This window comes from Otolemur garnettii, unplaced genomic scaffold, assembly GCF_000181295.1.
Source record: "Otolemur garnettii isolate 467f Iridium unplaced genomic scaffold, OtoGar3 scaffold00101, whole genome shotgun sequence".
Lineage (NCBI taxonomy): Eukaryota > Metazoa > Chordata > Mammalia > Primates > Galagidae > Otolemur > Otolemur garnettii.
The window spans coordinates 5,952,486-5,974,317 of NW_003852496.1; the positions used below are offsets into that span (position 1 = coordinate 5,952,486).

At 54.0% G+C, this 21,832-nt stretch overlaps 2 protein-coding genes across 2 annotated transcripts in view; one reads left to right on the forward strand and one right to left on the reverse strand.

The window, feature by feature from the left end:
- Positions 1-8,966, forward strand: part of PLXND1 (plexin D1) — a gene marked incomplete at its 5' end in the record, with an annotated part of 53,809 nt that extends 44,843 nt beyond the window's left edge. Inside the window, 11 exons of the mRNA XM_012809217.2 lie at positions 1,441-1,587; positions 1,719-1,875; positions 2,716-2,819; positions 2,896-2,959; positions 3,766-3,800; positions 4,016-4,120; positions 4,644-4,807; positions 5,872-6,019; positions 7,089-7,229; positions 7,543-7,617; positions 7,795-8,966. Of these exons, the coding sequence (XP_012664671.1) occupies positions 1,441-1,587; positions 1,719-1,875; positions 2,716-2,819; positions 2,896-2,959; positions 3,766-3,800; positions 4,016-4,120; positions 4,644-4,807; positions 5,872-6,019; positions 7,089-7,229; positions 7,543-7,617; positions 7,795-7,911 (1,257 nt within the window). The remainder of the gene's footprint in view (positions 1-1,440; positions 1,588-1,718; positions 1,876-2,715; positions 2,820-2,895; positions 2,960-3,765; positions 3,801-4,015; positions 4,121-4,643; positions 4,808-5,871; positions 6,020-7,088; positions 7,230-7,542; positions 7,618-7,794) is intronic.
- A 3,931-nt stretch (positions 8,967-12,897) lies between these two features.
- Positions 12,898-21,348, reverse strand: LOC100956310 (histone H1oo). The gene is made up of 5 exons (XM_003796272.1): positions 21,264-21,348; positions 16,749-17,002; positions 15,175-15,535; positions 13,438-13,493; positions 12,898-13,143 (listed from the first exon to the last, which is right to left on the reverse strand). Exons 1-5 carry the CDS (start codon positions 21,346-21,348, stop codon positions 12,898-12,900), a joined length of 1,002 nt encoding a protein of 333 aa, XP_003796320.1.
- Positions 21,349-21,832: the final 484 nt, after the last annotated feature.

Genomic DNA, 21,832 nt, shown 5'->3' on the forward strand with positions numbered 1-21,832 from the left:
AGGCCTCCGACCTGGCCGCTGGGCTCAGGTGGCTTCCTGGAGCAGGTGACCTGAGGGCTTAGCGGGAATAAGCCAGGTACAGAGTTGAATGGGGAGGGTGCACCAGAGTTGAATGGGGAGGGTGCACCAGAGTTGAATGGGGAGGGTGCACCAGAGTTGAATGGGGAGGGTGCACCAGGCCTCGGGCCAAGGCTGGGAGGAGAGGTGCTAATGAAAGGGACAAGAAAGTCCAGCAGACCTTTCTGATGAGAGAGAAGACTGGAAAGGGCAGTGGGGCCAGGTGGTCAGGACCTTCTGTTCTGCCAGAAGGACACCTATAAGCCCTTTTCACACAATAGGAGTTGCTTGGGCCTGGTCTTGTACCATTATCCAGCTGTCCTATAGTGGCAAAGGCTGGAGGGTCATCTGGGAATTGCAGAAGAAAGGCAAAGGTCTGGCTGGAGCCCAGAACCAGGGCCTCCAATATCCTGGGTTTGAGTCCAGTCTTTGGCACAACCCAGCTGTGTGATCTGGGCAAGTCACTGCCCTCTGTGGGCCTTGGTTTCCTTCTGTCGAATGGGGCCCTTGCCTCCTGGAGAAAGGGGGCAGAATAGAGGCTGGGCCTCAGGGGCACCATAACCTCCCATGGGCTGTGGACCTAGTTGCCCTCGCCGCAACCAGGCCTTCCCCTCAAGGCTTGTTTCTCCCTCTAGAAAATAGGGCATTAGTGGCTCCCAGTGCTAAGTGCTAGACCTGGAGAATTGGATCAGGAACAGGGCTGGCTCTCCGCTTTCGTAATCTTTGCCAGATCTGCCTAATACTATTATGTACTCAATTTTTTCTTTAAATCAACTCACCATGTTTACTTGGATACCCACCCCAGTGGAACACCTGGCTCATTAGCTAAACAGTGACCGTGAGAATCAGCTTGCGTCTGTGGGTGGTGGCTGAGCCCCTTTCTGTCGAGGTGCACTTTTGACATTGGGAGATGGGTATTAGCAGAGTGTGGAGCCCTGATTTGGCCTGAGACTCTCCACAGTCATCGGACCATCATCTGGGTCAAGGCCACATCTGTGTTCTGGTTCAACTACTTAGTAGAAAGGAGTCATGGGCTTGGCAGTCAGCTGGTCCAGAGTTCGAGTCCAGCTCTACCACTTCCCAGGCTGAGTGATCCTGGGCAAATTGCTTGCCCTCTCTGAACCTTGGTATTGTTGGTTGCACAGTGAGGAGGGGTTGCTGGGATGATGAAACGAATGGACTTGCCCATCGTGGTGATATTTAATAAACACGAGCTTAGAGTCTGGGGAGACACTGTAGGGGTGTGGTATTGACACCAGAGTCCAATTCAAAAGGAGGATGTTAAACAGGTAACCATGGGATGATGGAGGGGGTAGTGAAGGCATTTGCTGGGAGGCAGTGAGGGGCTGAGTCTTGGCCCCTGACAGCCCCATGCCCACCCAGGAGACAGTGGGGGAGCCGTTCTTCCTGCTCCTGTGTGCCATCAAACAGCAGATCAACAAGGGCTCCATCGACGCCATCACTGGCAAGGCCCGCTACACGCTCAATGAGGAGTGGCTGCTGCGGGAGAACATCGAGGCCAAGCCCCGGGTGAGGGGGAAGGGGCTGGGAGGGTCCACAGGCCAGGCTAGTCAGCCTCCTCCTTGACGCAGCCCCCTGGGCTCCAGCTGAGCCAGGGCAGCAGCTCACTGACTCTGTCCCACCCTCCCTCCCTCCTGCAGAACCTGAACGTGTCCTTCCAGGGCTGCGGCATGGACTCACTGAGCGTGCGGGCCATGGACACCGACACACTGACGCAGGTGAAGGAGAAGATCCTGGAAGCCTTCTGCAAGAACGTGCCCTACTCCCAGTGGCCTCGTGCAGAGGATGTTGACCTCGGTGGGTGGGGGCGGCGGCGGCAGGCCTCTTGGTATTGGGCCACTTCAGCCAAGGCTAGCCCTGCCTTGTCCAAAACACTCCTTTCACTCAGCACATGTGCATTCATTGGTGGCCCTGGTGACACAGATGATCAGATAGGTCTCCATCAGCAGGAAGCTTATATTCTCCGGGAGGAAAGTCCTGCAGTACAAGCAAGTTATGGGCAACAGCACAAAAGCATTCAGGAAAGGCTTCCCAAAGGAGGAGACAGCAGAGTGGGTTTTGAAGGATGCTTAGGAGTCTTAGTGAAGCCAAGAAGCTGATGCCATTTGCTCCTAAGCCCGTAGGCCTTTGTTGAGTAGTCCTTCTGTGCCTGGCCCTGTTCTAAGCATTGGCCTGTTATGGTGAACAGTCAGGCATGGCAATTGTCCATACAGAGCTAGGAACTTGGGGTCACCCACTGGGGCTGGCATGCAGGTGGCAGGCGGGCAGCTACTCTACCCCCTGGGGCCCAGAAGGGAAGAGTCCGGCACTTGGGTTTTGTCCTGAAGATGGTGGGTGCGAGGCCTGGGTGGTGCTTTTTCTTGTTTCATCTGTGGTTGTGACGTTATTAGCCCTGAGGATGAGGATTGTCCAGGGGTCCTGCTTGGTGCTCCACCCTGGCACTTCGCATCTCCACACCTTCTCCCCAGCTTTCTCCCCCTCCCCATCTCACACATGGGGCAGCAAGCCAGAGAGAGGCACAGCTTGCCACAGTTTCCCTAGAGCAAGGAAGCAGCCTCTCCCTGTGCGGCCAGGGCAGCACTGGCCCCTGGCCTGACCTCCTGCTGTGGCCCTGTGGGCCGGCTCTTTGCCCTGCAGAGTGGTTTGCCTCCAGCACACAGAGCTACATCCTGCGGGACCTGGATGACACCTCGGTGGTGGAAGATGGCCGCAAGAAGCTTAACACTCTGGCCCACTACAAGGTTCGGCCCTGCCCAACCCGGCCCCACCACCCCCACCCACGCTGACCTCTGACCTCCGCCTTTCCCCTCCCATCAGATCCCTGAAGGTGCCTCCTTGGCCATGAGCCTCATAGACAAGAAGGACAACACGCTGAGCAGAGGTAGCAGGCTCTTGTGGGGAGAGGGTCTAGACCGGGTGTGGAGGTGGGCGCTTCTATCCCATGCCCCAGTGGGGAAACTGAGACTCTAAGAGGACAGGCCTGGGCTGGGCTGTGTCCTCCTGGTGGGGTGTGGACGCTGGGCCGGCCTCCTCTGACCCAGTACTGCTTGGGCAGGGCCTGTGGCCAGACCTCCTCAAACTGATTTCCTGCGGCAGCTGGAGAGGCCCCAGAGGGCGGGACATGGTTTCCAGAGGTCTGGGCAGCTGCCAGGCCAGAGGGGGAGGCTGGTGCGCCCTCTGGGCTTTGGGCCGCTTCCCTGACTCAAGTGCCCCATCCACATATTCAGATGCCCCAGGCCTAGCTGCCCAGTGCCAGGTCCACAAGCCTGGGCTCTTCTGGGTCTTGGGGTCCCCTCTTGAGGGTGAGGGCAGAGTCGTGAGTATCCTGCTGCAGTATGACGGGCACCGTGCTGGGGGTGAAGGCAGCCGGCCCTGCCCACTCGGGGCCTCTCCCTTCTCCCTACGTGACTGTTTCTTTCTCTGTTTCTCTCCCTTTCTCTTCCTCCCTCTGTGTCTCTCTGTCATGTGCAAGTGTGTATCTCTGCCTTGCTCTCTGTCTCTCTGGATCTCTCTATCTCTGTCTCTCCCTGACTCAGTTTCCCTGCATGTCTCTGCATCTCCATCTCAGTCTCTTCACGTGTCTTTGGATCTTCCCATTTTTCTATTTCTCTCCCCCATCTTTCTGTCCCTTTTCTCTCTCCCCTCCTCTCCCTTGTTTATTTATTATGTGTGTTTTTTCTCTTGCAGTGAAGGACTTGGACACAGAGAAGTATTTCCATTTGGTGAGTGCTTGGCCTCAGGCCCCAGGGGATCCAGCCCCTCACTGGGTGTGGCCTTGGCTTTCTGCATGCTGTGCCTCTGGGAAAAGTGCTCCCAGGCCCTGGGAAGGGCTGGGGGTGGAGGTGAGGGGATGGGTGTTCATGGGTGCAGGACGACCTCTCACAGACAGCCAAGAAGGGTTCCTGGTGCAGGCACTGACCACTGCCCGGCTTCTCAGGTGCTGCCCACGGATGAGTTGGCCGAGCCCAAAAAGTCCCACCGGCAAAGCCACCGCAAGAAGGTGCTCCCAGAAATCTACCTGACACGTCTGCTGTCCACCAAGGTGGGCCTAGCCTCGGTCTTCCTTCCGTGCAGTGGGTACTGTGGGAGGTCAGTGGGTCAGCTGTACACAGGCCTGGCAAGGAGATGGGGTATGAGGGCTTTGCATTCCCCCCTATGGGGCTAGATGAGCTCTCAGGGCAAGAGGTAGAGGGCTTAGGGCCAGGCCTAAGGAGGCGTTGCTCACAGCCAGGAAAAAAGCCTGACAGCTTCTACATTAGCCATGTCACAGAGAGGATAGCAGAGGCCCAGAGGGGTTGGTGATGTTCCCAAGGTCACATAGCTCTGTGACAGTCACCCTATAGCTCACATTCTGCCTCCACCAATTCTCAACTTTGTGAGGCAGGTTTCACTAACCCATTTCACAAACAAGAAAACAGGCCCAGAAGGTTAGGGAACCAGCCTAATGCCATGTGTCTTCCCCATTCACCAGCCTGACCATGAAGGCTCCCCCGAGCCACCAGAAATACCCACTCACCCTCTGCACAAGGCTCTGGGCTGATGGTGGCCACCCCACTCCCCCACAGGGCACGCTGCAGAAATTTCTGGATGACCTGTTCAAGGCCATTCTGAGCATCCGGGAAGACAAGCCCCCACTGGCTGTCAAGTACTTCTTCGACTTCCTGGAGGAACAGGCTGAGAAGAGGGGAATCTCAGACCCTGACACCCTGCACATCTGGAAGACCAACAGGTGATGGGCAGGCAGCCAAGCGGGGAGGGCTGTGCAGACTTCACTGTATCCCTGACAGCTGTGGTGTGGCGATCTGGAACCCAGCCTCTAGCCCACCCCACCTGCTGGGGTGGGTCCCTCCTCTGCCATTTCCCAGCTGTGTGATCTTAGGCTAGCGATTTAACCTCTCTGTGCTTCAGTTTCCCCTAGCAATAAAACTAGAGCGATAAAGTAATCTCCTTTAATTATAAGAATTAACCAGAAGAGCACCCAGTGAGTGTTGCCTGGACTATCACTGTCCCACCTGTCTTGGGTGGGTGCCATCAGCCCCATTGTACAGATGAGAATGTGGAGGCTCACGGAGAAGCAGCACCTGCCTAAGCCTCAGAGCCCTGCAAGGACAGAACCAGACTCAACCCCACATAGTATGAATTCCATACTCAATTTTATAGCCCTCTTTTGAGGCACATCTTAGCTTTTCATGGTCATACTCCTGCACCATAAAATTGTTGACAACTCATCTTGACCCTCAGAAAAAATGCCACCAGTCCAGAAGTTGCTGTGCAGTTGCAGGAACTTTTCAGAGCTCTGGGGATCCATATACCTAGGCTGCCAAGTCCCTGGGTGGCCCTGGGGCAGGGTGAGGGTGTTACCAACCCTCTCTGGCCTCTCAAGGACAAGGACAAGGGCAAGGCTGCAGGCGCCATCCCCCCAGCTGCTCCTCGGTGGCCCCAGCGCTAATGCTGGACTTCCTGCTGCCTGCCAGGGAGGAGGAGGGTCGGGGGAGCCATGGGCTGCTTAGCGCAGCAGGGTGGGCTTCTAATGAGAACCAGGGCCTGGCCTGATGCTCCCTTGTGGGAGCTGAGGAGGCTTTGCAGGGGGGCAGGGGGCACAGCGAGGGTGAGCCATGGATGAGCGTGCTCGGGTTCCCAGAGGTCACATGGTGTGCCCGGGCTCTGCCAGCACTCAAGGGCCAGAGCCAGCTCCTCCTCTGGGGCCACCTGGCCTGCTTCCCTCCATTACTTCCTCTCCTGCCCTGGCTGGGGTGGGTGGGCTCAGACTACCTCTGCCACCCCTACCCACAGCCTTCCTCTCCGGTTCTGGGTAAACATCCTGAAGAACCCCCAGTTTGTCTTCGACATTGACAAGACGGACCACATCGATGCCTGCCTCTCCGTCATCGCACAGGCCTTCATTGACGCCTGCTCCATCTCTGACCTGCAGCTGGGCAAGGTTGGCCACCCCCAGAGGCCCTCAGAGAGATCTTTCTGAGAGGAGGAGGGAAGGGGCTCAGGTCTGGGGGCTGAATGGGTCAGACAGATCATTTAGACAGGGGAAGACACCCAGAGAGTGGAAACTGCATCACTGTCGACTGGCTGCACCTGCCTCAGGTGTGCCTGGTGCCAGCTCCAATAGCTGGTCCAGAGAGCCAGGTATGGGGAAGCCCGTAAGTGTGGACAACCTGCTTGGTTGGCACAACATTGAGCATCAGGCCGGGCTCCAGGTCAAAAGCCATTTGAACAGAGCATTCGGTAGAGGGGTGGGGGAAACAGGTGACCAGGACCTGCCGGAGGGAGACACACAAAGCCTCTGTCTGAGGGCAGAAGGTCCAGCTGGCCTTAGAGGGTTGAGATGGGAGGAGACAGCCTGTAGCAGAGGAGTGGCCTGAGCAAAGGCAGGGAGGGGAAGAGCCCTGGCTGCTATGGGCAGTGAAGAGCGTGCATGATCAGAGCTGACACTACAGGACTGGGGGCAGCACTGTCCTTCATTTAGCCCCTGCATTTTAGAGACAGCACGAGAGAAAAGCAGCCATCATTTCTCACGTTCTATCTCAGAAGGCAGACGCCCCTCACAAACAAAGAGCTGGGAGTGTACTTGGCTCTCTGCTTTCAGGCCTTAGAAGCATGTAGTAGGAAATATTCCACTGAGCCAGCGCTCAGGCTTCCAGAGATCTTAGCCACCGAGCCCTATAACCCCAACAAGGACACATCTTTGTTATGCCCAGTGGGCTGCGTGCAGCCGAGAGCTGGCGTGGAGCCCGTGCACTTTTCCCCCTAAAAGAAGGAGGTCCCACTCCGGGTCATTGCCCTGACAGTCCCAGGGAATGTAGGGCAGGGGTTCCATGAAAAAGGGCGGCAGAGGGAGGGGAGCGAGGCCAAGGCTGGCAGCGTGGGCGACATTCAGAGACACAGGGCACAATAAGGCCATTTATGTGGCAGGAGGGATGGGGACTTGTCCAGAAAAAGAGCAACTCTGCCCATCCTCCACCAGCCCTCTAATTCCCTCACTTTTCTCTGCCCAGGATTCCCCGACCAATAAGCTCCTATATGCCAAGGAGATTCCTGAGTACCGCAAGATCGTGCAGCGCTACTACAAGCAGATCCAGGACATGGCCCCGCTCAGCGAGCAGGAGATGAACGCCCATCTGGCCGAGGAGTCGCGGGTGCGCTGGTGTTCATGCCCTGGGCCTCCCTGCCCCTCCCTGCCCCTCCCTGCCCCACCAGGGCAGACAGCCCTTCTGGGGTGGCCACGGCTTCCTCTTATGTACCTGCAGCTCCCCGTGGCTTGTTTTTCCCAGAGCACAGGGATATTTCCCAGGGGGAAGAGGAGAGGAGAATTTAGGGTTCGGGAAGCCATCTTCTCCCCCAGGACTTGTGGGGCCTGTTTATTTAACTGGAAAATTGGTGGGGTTTGGGGGTTGGGTCCTGCTTTGACTGTTGGGTTAACCCCCCCACCTCCTGCCTTGTTTCTCATAGAAATACCAGAATGAGTTCAATACCAATGTGGCCATGGCAGAGATTTATAAATATGCCAAAAGGTATCGCCCTCAGGTAAGTCACCCGCCTGGGGCAGGTGGGCTTTCTACTCAATTACATTCATCCTGGGACGTTTGTACTTCATGCCAGTCACTAGTGGTGGACATTCAGGGATGTGTACTCCCCAAGGGCCGAGGGGGGACCCCTCCTCCCCCCAAGCTGTGGCCCAGCTGACCCTGTGACTCCCCTCAGATCATGGCTGCCTTGGAGGCCAATCCCACGGCCCGGAGGACACAGCTGCAGCACAAGTTTGAGCAGGTGGTGGCTCTGATGGAAGACAACATCTATGAGTGTTACAGCGAGGCCTGAGACGCACGGGCAAGAGCCTGTCAGCACTGCTGCGGGGGAAACAGGGTACCCGCCGGACCTGGGCTTGATCTTATGCCTAGTGTCCCTGCTTCTGGCTGGGAAATGGCTGGGGCAGGGGATGAAGGAGGGGCCACTCTGAGCCAAGCAGAGGAGCCCTGGCCCTGGCCCTTGGGCACCTCTGTCCCCTCCCACTTGCCCCCAGATCGCCTCTAGGATGGGGGCCATGAATGCCATAGCCAGTGCCTGGTAAGGCTCCCGTCTGCCCAGCTCAGCCTGGACTGTGCCCACCACTCACTCTGCTGAGAAAGCCCTGCCCATCCGGGTGGCCCAGCACAAATCCGGGCAGAGGAGGGCCCCTGGGGAGACTGCAGCCCAGAAACACTACCTCATCCAAACTGGTGCAGGGCGCCTCCTTGAACAGCCCTCGGTTAGTTTCTGCTTCAGCCACCAAAAAGTTATCTCTGTTTCCCCTCACCTGAGAGGACCTTGACCACAGACAGATTCAGCGTTTGATTTTTGCTGCGGGAGCAGCTACTGGTAGAGTGGGCCGTGCCCGCTGGCCACAGGTGGGCCCTGTGGGCTTCTCCCTGAGTGGGCAGGGGCCGAAGAGAGGGGACAAGTGCTGGAGCTTCCGGCCCCACTGAAAGGAGAGGGGCTTCCCAGGCACCAAGGCTGTAGCTGGGCTACTCAGTCTTGCTGGAAGTGTTTCTAAAGATAGCACCACTTTTTTGTTGTTTTTAAAAAAGCTTTTATATATTAAAAAACTTATGCGCCAACTGTGAATAGCTGCCGCTTGTGCAGAGGACCTGGGGAGGGGTCCTGAGAGGCTCCCAATGCAACACTGGAAACGACTGTTCCAGAGACGGGCAGACCTGGCAGAGACCCCCCTTAGTGCCCTGAGCCATCGCCAGTTCCGTCAGAAGCAACCTTCTGTGGCTGCTCCAGCCATTCAGCCCCTGCGCAGCAGAAACAGCCAGAGCTGGGATTGGCTGGAGGGGGGTGGCCAGGACTCTCTGGAATCTTCTTTATAATAAAAGCCTGACGGGAAAACCTACTGTGGGCTCCAGCCTTTGTCCTGAGACGGCCAAGCAGAGAATGGAGCAGCTTCTTCACCCATTTGTAATAGAAAGTGGGCGTGTGTGGCTTCTAACCCTGCCTCAGCCATTCTAAGGTTTGGGCCGACACCTGTCGCAGTGTTTGAGAAGGCAGGCAGAAACAGCGAAGGCTGTGTGTGCACCACAGGCCAGGCCCTGAGCCACCGTTCCATGGACTCTGAGGACACCCATGGGACCCCTGGGAAAATAGCACTGTTGCTCCCTGTCCCTTGGGGACCCTGTTTATCTTTATAACAAACCACTGAGGAATATAGTTTGTACACCTGTATAATGGGACAATATGGCGTCTCAGCAAGGTTGAGGAATTTCCCAGGCCACACAACCAGGAAGGGGCAAAGTGGGGACCAGGATGCAGGAGCCCCTGATTCCTCTGTCCCATCCTTCCTCCAGGTCAGAGTCCACGGTGGCCCCAAACTGTATGGAGAGGTTAAAAGTGAACACTCTGGAAAGGGAGCTGACATTTACACACCTGCCCTGAGTTTCTCCTTGAGCTTGGAAACTATATTAACCCCATCTTCCAGACAAGGAAACAGAGGTGGTGTCCCCAAACTTAGCTTAACCCTGGACTCTGTTCCCAAAAGGGCCTGCTGCTCCTCACCACAGCGCGTGAGGGGAGTTGACTTGGGGTCAGCACACACACCCCCTTCCCGCCCAGCTGTTGCCTCTGGCCCTGAGCTGGGGTGAAATTCATCCCCCACTCCCAGGAAAAGATCACTAGGGAACCCAGGCCCCAGATCAACAGCAACTCCACTTAATTTTTTCCCTTTATGGAGGAAAAATAGTTACATGCATATCTATTGAGAGCAAGAACTAGGACAAAAGACTGACAAAATTGAAACAAAATCCCACAAATACCAGTTCTAGAATTAATGAGAACAGAAAAGTAAACAACCTTTTGCTTTAAAAATAGCTTTTTCCTGTAGTGGCTTCTGGGTGGAGAGATTTTCTTTCTATCTTTCAAAATTTCTATTCTGAGCATTGATTTCTTTTTATTAAGCAGCAGATTCTCCAGTTTAAGTTATGGGCACATTTGATAGTGTTTGAGGGGGAAGGGAGAGGGTGTGATTCTAGAATGAATACACTTAGGAAGCACAAAAGCATGAAAAAAACACAAGCTGCCCTAACCCCCACGGTAAATATTCTCCAGAACACCACCCTACGCTGAGCGTTTGTGTGGGGGCGAGGCTGGGATGAGGAGTAAACTCAGGATCAGGGTGTACACACCGTTTTGCAACCTGAATTTTCTTCCCAACAATATGTCAGTAACATCTTTCTATGTCATTAAATATTCCACAGCCTGTCTTAATGTCTGATTAACATGCAATTCCTTCTTGAAATTTAGAAATACATTTGCGAATGGAGGAAGTCTCTGGTTTCCGAGGTCATTTCTCAGCCCAGAAGGTGGCCAACTTCCATGAGCCATCTACTATCCTTGTCTGGGGCCCGGAAGCTCACAAGCAAGGGGAGAGGGGTCCCTGACCTCTGAGGGTCCCAGGAGGGTGGGGATCCTGATGTAGCGTCCTCAAACTAAACTCCTTGTCAAAGGAAAGAAACCATTGCAAATCCGGGAGGTGACTTGCCCACAGTCTCATGGATGCCAGACACGCCTCCACCCCACGCCCCCAGAGGTGACTCCAGCAGCCCCATTCAAGCCATGTAGGAGCCAAGGCAGGAGCAGACCTTCCATGGGAAGTGCCAGCCCAGCCCCCACCTGCCGTCTGCTCCCAGTGCCCCTCGGGGCCCTGCTGGCAGCCACATTACAGATACCCCAGGGAAACTGCCAGCACAGCTAGACAAAGTCTCCTGTGGGCCTTCGGGGCACAAAGGGAGCAGACTGATGCCCCATGCTGGCAGCCTCATTTTCCCTCCCTGCCCCATCCATCCCCTTCTGAAGTCCCATCCAGCTTTGCTCTATTCCCCATTTAACCCATCCACCCTGCCTGGCTCAGCCATCACCTCCCTCCGGGCCAGGCTGAGTCTTCATCTCAGGAATGGTAATGTCTAGACCCAAGCTGCACTCAGCTTTGACCTTTCTGCATCCAACCCATCAGCTAATCCCACCCACACGGCCTTCAACTTCTAACCAGGACTCACTAGCCAGCCCCTCTCTCCCTGTGCAGCATCCAGCCTGGCCACTCCTCTCCCTCCTTCCCCAGGCTGCAGCAGGAGCCTCCTCACTGGCCTTGCCCACACCACCCCGCCTCTGCAACAATCCAGATAAAACCCAACGTGCTTCCTACTGGTTGACGAGGCCCTTCACAATCTAGCCCTTGTCTACCCTGTAGCCTTGTTCTGCAGGACAAACCACCCTGATCCCCAGTGGCTTAAAACAACAGAACCATTTATTTTGCTCATGAATCTGCAATTTGAGTGGGACTTGCTTGGCAGGAAGGGTCCAGCTAAAAATCCCTGCATGGTGGCACATCGATGCTGGCTAGTTGGAGAGCTCAGCCAGGACTGAAATTGGGTGCCTTGGTGCCACTCCACGAGCTGCTGGGGCTTCCCACAGAGTGGTGGCTGAGTTTGAGGAGTATCAAAAACCAAAAACCAAAACCCCCAAAACACAAGTAGAAGCTGCCAGTCTCTTAAGGTAAGGTGTAGGATCTGTCATAGTGTCATTGTCACTGTATTTATTTTTGCAGTTTTTTGCCAGGGCTGGGTTTGAACCCGCCACCTCTGGCATATGCGGCTGGCGTCCTACTCCTTTGAGCCACAGGCGCTGCCCCATTGCCACGGTATTCTATTGGTCAAGCAGTCACATAATCCATATTCAAAGATCAGGGCCACAGACTCCAGCTCTCCCTGGGAGGGGCGTCAGGGATGTTTGTAGAACACGGCAGACCTCGTCTCCCATGACTGTCCTCAGTGGGCTCTGTCACATGGGCCTTCTTATAGCTCCTTAAGCCTCCAACATGCTCCTGTCTTGAGCCCTCTGGGCCTTCTCTCCCTGTGGGCTTATATGGCTGTGCCCTTCAGACACAGGCCCCTGCTCAGATGCCCCCTCCTCAGAGAGGCCTTTCCAACCCTGTAAAACAGCAGCCAGCCCCACTTCTCCCTCCAGCTTTTCTCAGGGCCCAGGTACCAGCTGCCACGTAGGTTGGTCTATCCCTGGCTGAAGGCTTTGCCACCTATAGCAGTGCCTGGCCTACAGTCACTGAGTGCACTCCAGTTCCTCTTAGCGCTCTAATTTCTCCTTTCTGAAGCTGGAGGGCAGTTTCTAAACACATATGTCAGTCACCCCCTGCCTACCACCCTCCCTGGCTCCCTTCTAGCCCTAAGAGAAAGTCACTTCTGCCTGGCCAGCCTTCCCAAACCCCACCTCAGCCCAGAGGCTCAGCCCCACCCATACTGTACGCACCTCCCCTATCCACAAATGCCCGTCCTTCAGCCCCACCCCTCACGCAGTGCCTTCTGCCTACAATGCTCTTCCCTCTCCTCTCTGGCAACCGCTATACACATCCTATAAGATCAAAAGCTACCTCCTCCTGGAAGCAGTCCCAGCTCTGGGGTCTGGGTTAAACACCCCTCTGAGTCCTGACATCAGTGCCCCAGCCCCTCACATCACAGTCCATTGCCCCCAGGGCAGGAGCTCCTATCTAGGCCTCTGCACTGGCCAGGTAAACAGTAAGTGCTCAATGGATGTTTATGAGAGAATGATTGGCCAAATCCTTGAACCTCAGGCTCCACCCATACCAATTTGTGAAGAAAAAACAATTCTTTATTTTTATTGATAAATAGGTTACATAAAAATTGTACCCTCATATTAATTTGAAAAAAAAATACTCAAAAAAAGATAAATAGGTTACAATTAATTAAACAGCAATGGTTTGCGGGGGAATAAAAACTGTCTCTCTTTATCTCACCCCCGGCTTTATGCTTCGGCCTTCTTGCTGGACACCTTGGATGCCGAGGCCTTAATGGGCAGCCCAGGCCTTCTTGAGCCCACAGGGCCCTCTGTCTTCCTGGCCAGGTGTGCGGTGGCCGTCTTGGACCCAGTGCCCTTAGCAGGGGAAGCTGCCCTGGCGTTTGGTTTCTCCCTAGACCTCTGGGCAGCTGCTCCTTGAGGGGCCTTGGCTGTCATCTTCTTTTTGGTTGGGGAAGCAGCCTCATTCTTGACCTAAAGGAGAGCAAACCCAGGGCAAGATGACAGAGCTGGGCAGGGCTGAGCACACAGCTCAGATGGGCAGCATTGGTGTCCCAGTCCCTGGTGGCTTTGGACACCTAAGCTTCAGTCCCTTGACTGTGAAATGGGGATGGCAGCCACCACAGAGTAGAGGGCCAGAGAGAATAACCACCACCACCACCCCGCCGCCCCTCCGGGCTGCCCTCTGCAGTGGCTGGATGTAGGCTGCTCAGGCTCTGGCCTGTTCAAGGTGGGCAGCCAGACCAGGAGAGTCATAGGGGCACCTACCTTGCTGGCTGTGGGTTTGGAACTAACTTTGGTTTTCCTGTGGGCCTGATCATCTCCTGGAAATTGGAGGGAAGTGTCATGTGGACAGGAAGTTTCAGGGACTCCAGAGCCCCCTTCCTACCTGGATCTCAGATCCTCACTTGGCTATGTGACATGGGGCAAGTTTTTTTGCCACTCTGAGCCCTTGCCGCCCTAGTCTGCAAGCTGGTTATCACAGCATCTCTCTTCCGTGATGGTTGGGCCCTTCATCGGAATACTTGCTCCCTGCAAAGCACTAGGAAAGACCCCTGCTCCATGCCCACCCACGCTCTAGGCTCCTGACAGGCTTATCAGCCTCTATCAAGTCCAGTGTTTTTCAACCTTTTTTACACCTCATGGCACACTTGAACCTATAATTAAACTTCTGTGATACACTTAAATTGGGTTGATCAAAAAAAAAAAGAAAGAAAGAAAAAGAATATACTTACTATTCTTTGAACTTCTTTAAAAGGAAATTTTTTTGAGACAGAGTCTTACTTGTTGCTCTTTGTAGAGTGCTATGGCCTCATAGTTCACAGCAACCTGAAATTCTTGGGCTGAAGTGATCCTCTTGCCTCAGCCTCCTGAGTAGCTAGGACTAGTGCCTGCCACAGTGCCCAGCTATTTTTAAGAGATGGTATCTTGCTCTTGCTCAGGCCGGTCTAGAACTCCTGAGCTCAAGGAGCTCCATACACCTTGGCCTCCCAGAGCGCTGGGATTGCAGACGTGAGCCACTGCACCTGGCCCTTTAAAAATTTAATGATCTTTAAACATTTTCATGGTACACCTAAGATCCTCTCAGGGCACACCGGTATGCCATGGCACATGGTTGAGAATCACTGCCCTGGTGTGTCTTCCATGATGGCTGCTAGGATACATTTTAAAAATACTTCTAACCCCGGCTGCTCTCTGTCAGAATCCTTTTGTGGCTCCTCATTGCCCTCCAGGCTCCAGCTGCCCTTCGCAGCTTCTCCCTCCCTACACTGCAAACAGAACTATTTGCAGTTTTTATGCCCCGAGACCTTTGCAGGATTCCTATCCTGCTTGGGACACCTCCTCCAGGGGGGCTTCCCAGACCCCCGCCTCAGGAATGAGCCAGGCTCCTCATCTGTTTCCCCACTTCTTGTACTACCTCCCATGAGTCCTCTATAGGCAGTCCCTGGATTATGAAGGAGATAGCTCCTGGGGCGGCGCCTGTGGCTCAGTGGGTAGGTGCCAGCCCCATATACCAAGGGTGGCAGGTTCAAACCCGGCCCCGGTTGAAGTGCAACAACAACAACAAAAATAGCTGGGAGTTGCAGCAGGCGCCTGTAGTCCCAGCTACTTGGGAGGCTGAGGTAAGAGAATTGCCTAAGCCCAGGAGTTGGAGGTTGCTGTAAGCTGTGTGACACCATAGCACTCTACCAAAGGTGATAAAGTGAGACTCTATCTCTACCAAAAAAGAAAGAAAAAAAAGGAGATAGCTTCTGTAGGTTTATTCTTAAGTTGAATTTGTGTATAAGTTGGAACAAGTGCATTTACTCACTACCTGTGTTAGCCTCCATAAGTGTGAGTCAGATGTTTGTAACTCGAGGACTGCCTATATGCCGTCAAGCCAAGTGCTCTGGGCACATTTGCTAGATAAGCACACCCCCTTCCCTGGAGCTGGACGCTCCGTCCTGCCCCAGCCGCTGCTGCAAACCACCAGCCCCATGCGCCCCACCCCACTCACACACCCACCTTGGCTGCTCCTGCCGTTGACCTTTGACTTCTCGCTGAGCCTGCTGGCTTTAGAAGGGACCTGTGTGGCCTTGTCTGGCTTTGGGGGGGCCTTCCTAGCTTCACCGAGTTTTGCCTTGACGTCCGTGGCCTTGCTGCCGTTCCTGAGGTCCTTCTCCTTGGCTGCATGTGGTTTGGGAGGAGGCTTCCTCACCTTTCCAGGCTTCCTGGCTGCCTTTTCCACCTCACCCAAGCTGAGAGGGTCCTTCTTTGCCTCATTTGGTTTCTTGGGGCCCTTCTCCTTGGCCTCCCCAGTTCTCCTGGGGGTTCTTGAGGCAGCTGTCCTCCTGGACTGGACTTTCTTCTTGTGCTTGGGAACTAACTGGAGGAGGGGAGTATGGTGGGTGGGATTGAGAGCAGAAATCCTGGGTGTCTCCCATCCCTACACCCTCAGCAAGAGTCTAAGGAGGAGGCCCCATTCCAAACAAGGGGTTAAAAAGCTGGTCAGGGGCATGGGAACAAGATACACAGCCACTTCCTGCCTGACCATCCTTCTACCCTGTCCCCAGAGACATAGCCTACAGGTCTCTCAACCACCACCTACCCTGCCTTTCCCATAGATCGTGGCTGTAGACCTCCCCTGCCCCATGCCCAGCAGAACACAGGTTTTAAGGGAGCTCTGAGCTCGCACCTTCCTCCAGCCGCCTCCTCTCATCTTTACAATGGGGGCTGCCACAGAGGGCAGAGGATGTGAGGGTTAGGGACACAGGGACATATGAGGGCTTCTAGCAGAGAGGTGGTCCTGCCTGTTGAGTCCAGCTCTGATGCCACTACACACCTATCCCCAAATTCTCATGGCTCCCCATCCCCCACCAAGACCAGAAACAACCAGGACCAACACCAGGACCCCTGAGGCCCCTTGCTGCCTCCCCCTCCCTCAGCCCATAGAACCCTTCCTGAGCTCTTCTTCACCCCACCTGGCCCTGCCCTGACTTGAGTCCAGGCTCTAACCCACACCCAGGAGTTCCAGACCAGCACATGGTAAGTTGAGACTATTCCACAGTGTTCCACAGCAACTATCAGAGAAGCTACATGCCGGGGTTGGGCAAGATGCCGTGGCACAGCATAGAAAGACAGGCCCTATGTCTAGGGCCCTGGGGCTTTCCTGGTGGCCAACGGTAGTCATGATGCTAGGGTTCAATTTTGTCCCAAACCTGCCCTCAGTTCTGGCTGACCCTTCCAGAACCTCTTTACCGGGATGGGACTCTCTTCTTTTCAAGGGAGGAATGTGGGTTTGGAGCCAGAGAGAGCTGAGAGCAAACCCCACTGCTGTGGTGAGTTCTAGGAAGGGGCTGAACATGAAGAAGTGGTGACACAGTCCCCTGCATCTGCCAACACCCTGAGAGGCGTGAAGAGGGACACTACAGGGGACCAGGCAGGTGGGAACGGGGAGGAGCGGCCTTCCCGCAGGGGAGGGGTCTCTGCTGAGATGTGCAGGAAGAACAAGAGAGGACAGGAGGGCGTTCCAGGAGGCTGCCGCAACCCCGCAGAGGTGGGAGAAATGCTAGGGGCTAACGTTCAACCCACGTGCTCACTTTGAAGCTGCCGGTGGCCCCCTTGGCCTTGGAGTTGAGGGGCCTGGTGAGGAGGCCGCGGCGCATGCCGGTGGCCAGGGCCTGTTTCAGCAGGTACTTGAAGCGGGTGACATCCACCGTTGGGTACTTGTTCAGGATGTAGAGCTTGATGGCCACCACCGACGTGCCCCGGCGCTGCTCCCCCGCCTGCAGCGCCTCCAGCACCATGCGCAGCACTGGGGGATTGCGGCGCCCCACCAGGAAAGTGCTGTGGCCTGTGGACAGACAGCAGGACGTCACCAGAGGCCAGATGACCCTCAGGCCCAATCAGACTCAGAGCAGGATTTGAACAATCCAAATGTGTGTGTGGGTGGGTGGGTGGGGGGGTAACCAAATAAATGTGAACACTAGAAGGAAATACTGGATGATCTTAATAAGGATAATACTACTGCTTCAGGTGTGCAAATGGTATTGCAACTACTTTTTACAAGACTCTTTATCTGTTACAACTATAGCCAAGGATGAAGGAGGGAGGGGAGGAAGAGGGGAAGGGAGGGGGTGGGTCGATAGAGGGAGGGTTAGTAGGGGGACCACACCTATGGAGCATATTGCAAGTACAAGTTGGATCTATCAGGTGTAGTACACAAATGTCTTAATCCTGTAATTGGGTAAATGAGATGAAGGCTAAGTTGATTAGTAGGATGTAAGCACTCCAATCTGTTTGTACAAATAACACATTGAATCCCATAATGGCATAAATTCATTTATGATCTATGTACAAATGACTTAATAAAAAAAAGATTCTTATCTGTTAAAGATAAATACTGGGCTATTTACAAATGACAAGTCCAGTCCAAGATTTGCTTTGAAAATAACCCAGTTAATGAAACAAGAGTTGCCTCAAACTGGTGACAGTTGCTGGAGTTGGGTGATGGGTGCAGGGGGTGGGAGTCATGTAACATTTATTTTTGTATCTGAAAATTTTCATAATAAAACATTATGAAAGATTTTCACTCCTAGGTATATATCCAAGAGAAATGGAAACATGTTCACAAATTTGTACATGAATCTTCATAGCAGCACTATCTGTAATAGCCAAAAGGTAGACAACTGAAATGTCCACAGTGAAGATGAGTGAACCATAGACAAAATGGGTCTGATAGAAAGGAAGGACGCACTGAGACTATCAGAGGGGTGAAGCCTAAAAACAGGCTAAGTGGGCAAAGCCAGCACAAAAAGCCACTTACATTCTATGACTCCACTCATAAGAAGTGATCAGACTGAGCAAACCCACAGAGGCAGAAAACAGACCAGTGGTGTCTAGGGGAGTGAGGTGGGGATGTGGAGTGACGGCTAACGCACAAAGGTGTTTCCTTTTAAGGCAATGAAAAATATATATACACAGGCTCAGTGCCTGTAGCTCAGTGGCTGGGGCGCCAGCCACATACATCAGAGCTGGCGCGTTCGAATCCAACCCAATGCCAAACAATGCCAAACAATGACAACTACAATCAAAAAGTAAGCAGGCATTATGGTGGGCGCCTGTAGTCCCAGCAAGAGAATCGCTTAAGCCCAAGAGTTGGAGGTGGCTATGAGCTGTGATGCCATGGCACTCTACCCAGGGTGACAGCGTGAGACTCTGTCTCATAAAAATTATATTTGAGACAGAGTCTCACACTGTCACCCTGGGTAGAGTACTATGGCGTCATAGGTCACAGAAATCTCAAACTCTTGAGTTCAAGCAATCCTCCCGCCTCAGCCTCCTTAGTAGCTGGGACTACAAGCACCTGCCACAATACCCAACTAGTATTTTTAGTAGAGACAGGGTCTTGCACTTGCTCAGGCTGGTCTTCTGAACTTAAGCAATCTGCCTGCCTCAGCCTCCCAGAGTGCTAGGATTATAGGTGTGAGCCACTACGCCAGGGTATGAAAATATTCTAAAATTGATTGTGAAGATGGCTATACAACTCTGAATATACTAAAAGTCATTGCATACTTTAAACAGGTGAGTTGTATGGTATGTGAGTTATTTCTCAACTAGCTGTTATTTTTTTAAAAGTTTCGAGTAGGATCAACAGGTTGGGGACAGAAGCGTTAGAAGGTGTCAGTCACCACTCAGTACATAAAAGAGATTTAAATATGAAATAGGGTTTAAATATGGTAATTGTAAATAGTAGTTTCTTATCAATCTGCAGAATTTAAAAGCAAAAAAAAAAAAAGGAAAACTGGTTAAAATATATTGTAACCAATTAAAAATTTTTTTAATAGGAAAATGACCCACCTGAGGCTCAGAGCCTATAGCTCAGCAGTTAGAGTGCTGGCCACCTACACTGAGGCTAGAGGGTTCAAACCCAGCCTGGGCCTGCTAAACAACAATGACAACAACAACAAAAATAACCAGGCATTGTGGCAGGCACCTATAGTCTCAGCTACCTGGGAGGCTAAGGCAAAAGAATCACTTAAGCCCAAGAATTTGAGGTTGCTGTGAACTGTGATACCACTGCATTCTACCAAGGGCAACATAGTGAGACTCTTGTCTCAAAAGAAAAGAAAAGAAAAAGGACCTATCTGAGACACTAGATCTAATTCAGTTCAACCCCTGCCACTTCCTGGTCAGTAAGCACCAGCGTCTAGGAACATTCATTTTCCCAGGGGCCAAAGCCTGTGCATTGGTGGAGGCCTGGGTCACCCCTAGAATCTCAGAAGCTTCACCTTCCCCTTTGGACCTCAGTCTTGCCATCTATACAGTGGGAATGGGGGCCTCTAAGGAGGCCTGAGTCCTCCTACCTGCAGTGTTTTTTTTTTTTTTTTTTGAGACAGAGCCTTAAACTGAACCCCTGGGTAGAGTGCCATGGCTTCACTGCTCACAGCAACCTCCAACTCCTGGGCTCAAGTGAGTCTCCTGTCTCAGCCTCCCAAGTAGCTGGGACCACAGGTGCCCACCACAACGCCTGGCTATTTTTTGGTTGCAGCCATTATTGTTGTTTGGCGGGCCCAGGCTGGATTCGAACCCACCACCTTAGGTGTATGTGGCTGGCGCCTTAGCCGCTTGAGCCACAGGTGCCGAGCTACCTGCAGTGTTACAGGGTTTCCCAAGGGGTCCTTGGCCTGACCTCGGGTAGCCCCTCCAACCCTCCCACAAACCATTCCATCCCACGGAGCTACTTCCAAAGGTCTTTCCCCAGGCCTGTCCCCTCCCTCCCTCACACCTCATTCAGCACTTAGTAAATGCCTGCTATATACTAGGATGTATACATCCTCCCCTGCCTCGCCTAAACCTGCCCTCCATCTCCTCTCTCCTAGGAATACCCCCTGCTACTGCCCCACACCTGCCCAGACATCCAAGCAAGAACCCAGAGGCCTCCCCCACGGCCTCCACTCCACACCTGGCCATGAGCTTCTCTCTCTACATTCTGGCCTCTCCTCTCCAAACCCTTAGCCCCAGCCTCCTCCCACTGCCTCTTTCCCCTTCCAAAGCATTCTCACTGCATCTCACATCGGTCACCTCCCCGCTTGAGACCCCCGCCCCAAAGCTCCCCATTGCCTTCAGCTAAGAGTGGACCCACCTGAAGACACCATGGAGGCCCTCTGCCTGACTACCCTGCTCCCTTCCTACTGCCCCCCCCCCCAACACTGCTCCTAGACAGAAGGTCTCGGCCCCTGCTGTGTTCCCTGCCCCAGCTGCCCCTCTCCCACTGGGTCAGCCAGCAGTTTTCATTCATCCTTCAAGGCTCAAAAAGCACCTTGATTTTAGGTGGTGCCTGTGGCTCGAGGAGTAGGATGCTGGCCCCATACACTGGAGGTGGCAGGTTCGAACCAGGCCCTGGCCAAAAAAAAAAAAAAAGCACCTTGATTTGGGTATCTTTCTTGACTTCTCAGCCAAGAAGGAAGAATTTCATCATTGTCCTCCCTGGCACCTGGACCCCTTCCTCCCCCTAACCCCTGGAGCCTTTGCAAATATCCAGAACACTTCCCCTGAGCGAGAATTATCTATCCTTAAGGGCTTACCTCTTCCAGGAAGCCTTCTCTGACTCCCAGAGCGAGCCAGGGCCCCCTCACTTGGCTCTCTGGGTTACTGCCATTAGAACCCAGGCCATGCTACCAAATAGCATCTATTAATGAGGTAGCCTTCCCTGTCAGACCAGGAGCTCTTCAAGGGAATGAGCAGGGTCTGGTTTGCCTTGAGGGACATGCATATCTAGAGAAACCCTGAATAGTTTATTGATTAAAAACTGGGATGCCCAACCCTGGCCCCAGTCCCTCTAATTAGACTTCCTGCAGCTGCAGCTCTGCCCTGGAGGAAACAGGCTCCAGCTGGGTGGGCCTGCGCTGTTCACCCTCTTTCCCAGGGTGGGGCAGGCCTCTGCCCCCAGGCCCTCCCTGGCCCCTGCTACCTGTGGCATCAGCTCTTCTGCCAAACGGGCCGTTGAGCTCAACAGCTTCCAGGGCGGATGCAGGAGCCTGGCTGGGAAAGGGCAAGGAGGGTTGGGGGAAATAGGCTTGCGGGATGAGGAAGGGCTGCCTCCTCTTGCTCACCTGGCTTTTCAGACTCAGAGCTGGATGATCCTGCCGTGGAAGTTGAGGTGGTCGAGGTTTCGCTGGTGACGCTCCCAGGAGCCATCAGAGAGGCAGTTGCAGCTGACTGAGCCCCTGTTCCAGGCGTGACGCGGCTGGGCCCACCCGCTCGCTATATACCAGCAGCCGCCCACCCTCCAATTAGCTCTGATTGGGCTGGGGCCCTCAGAGCTGCTGATTGGGGCCAGAGGGGTGGGATGGGTCATGCCAGCCCTGCCTTCTACACGCGAGCCGCAGCTTTCCACTCACACGTGTGTGATTTGGGGTGGGTCACTCGACTTCTCTGAGTTTCAACCCCCAACAGCAAAATGATAGGGGCCGAGATGCTCTATCCCTCCCACGCCCTCTGCCCACCAAGGGCTGGGGAATTGAGGGCACCTGTGTAGTCAGGGTGGCTGCCAAGGCCTTCTAAAGCCACTGGGTGGGCAATGGCCTACCCCAGTATCTGCTCCTGTTTGCAGGCCACTGCTGGCCTCAGTTTCTCAAAAAGTAACAGTTGGAGGCCACCCAGGTGGTTGGCCCAGAGCAGA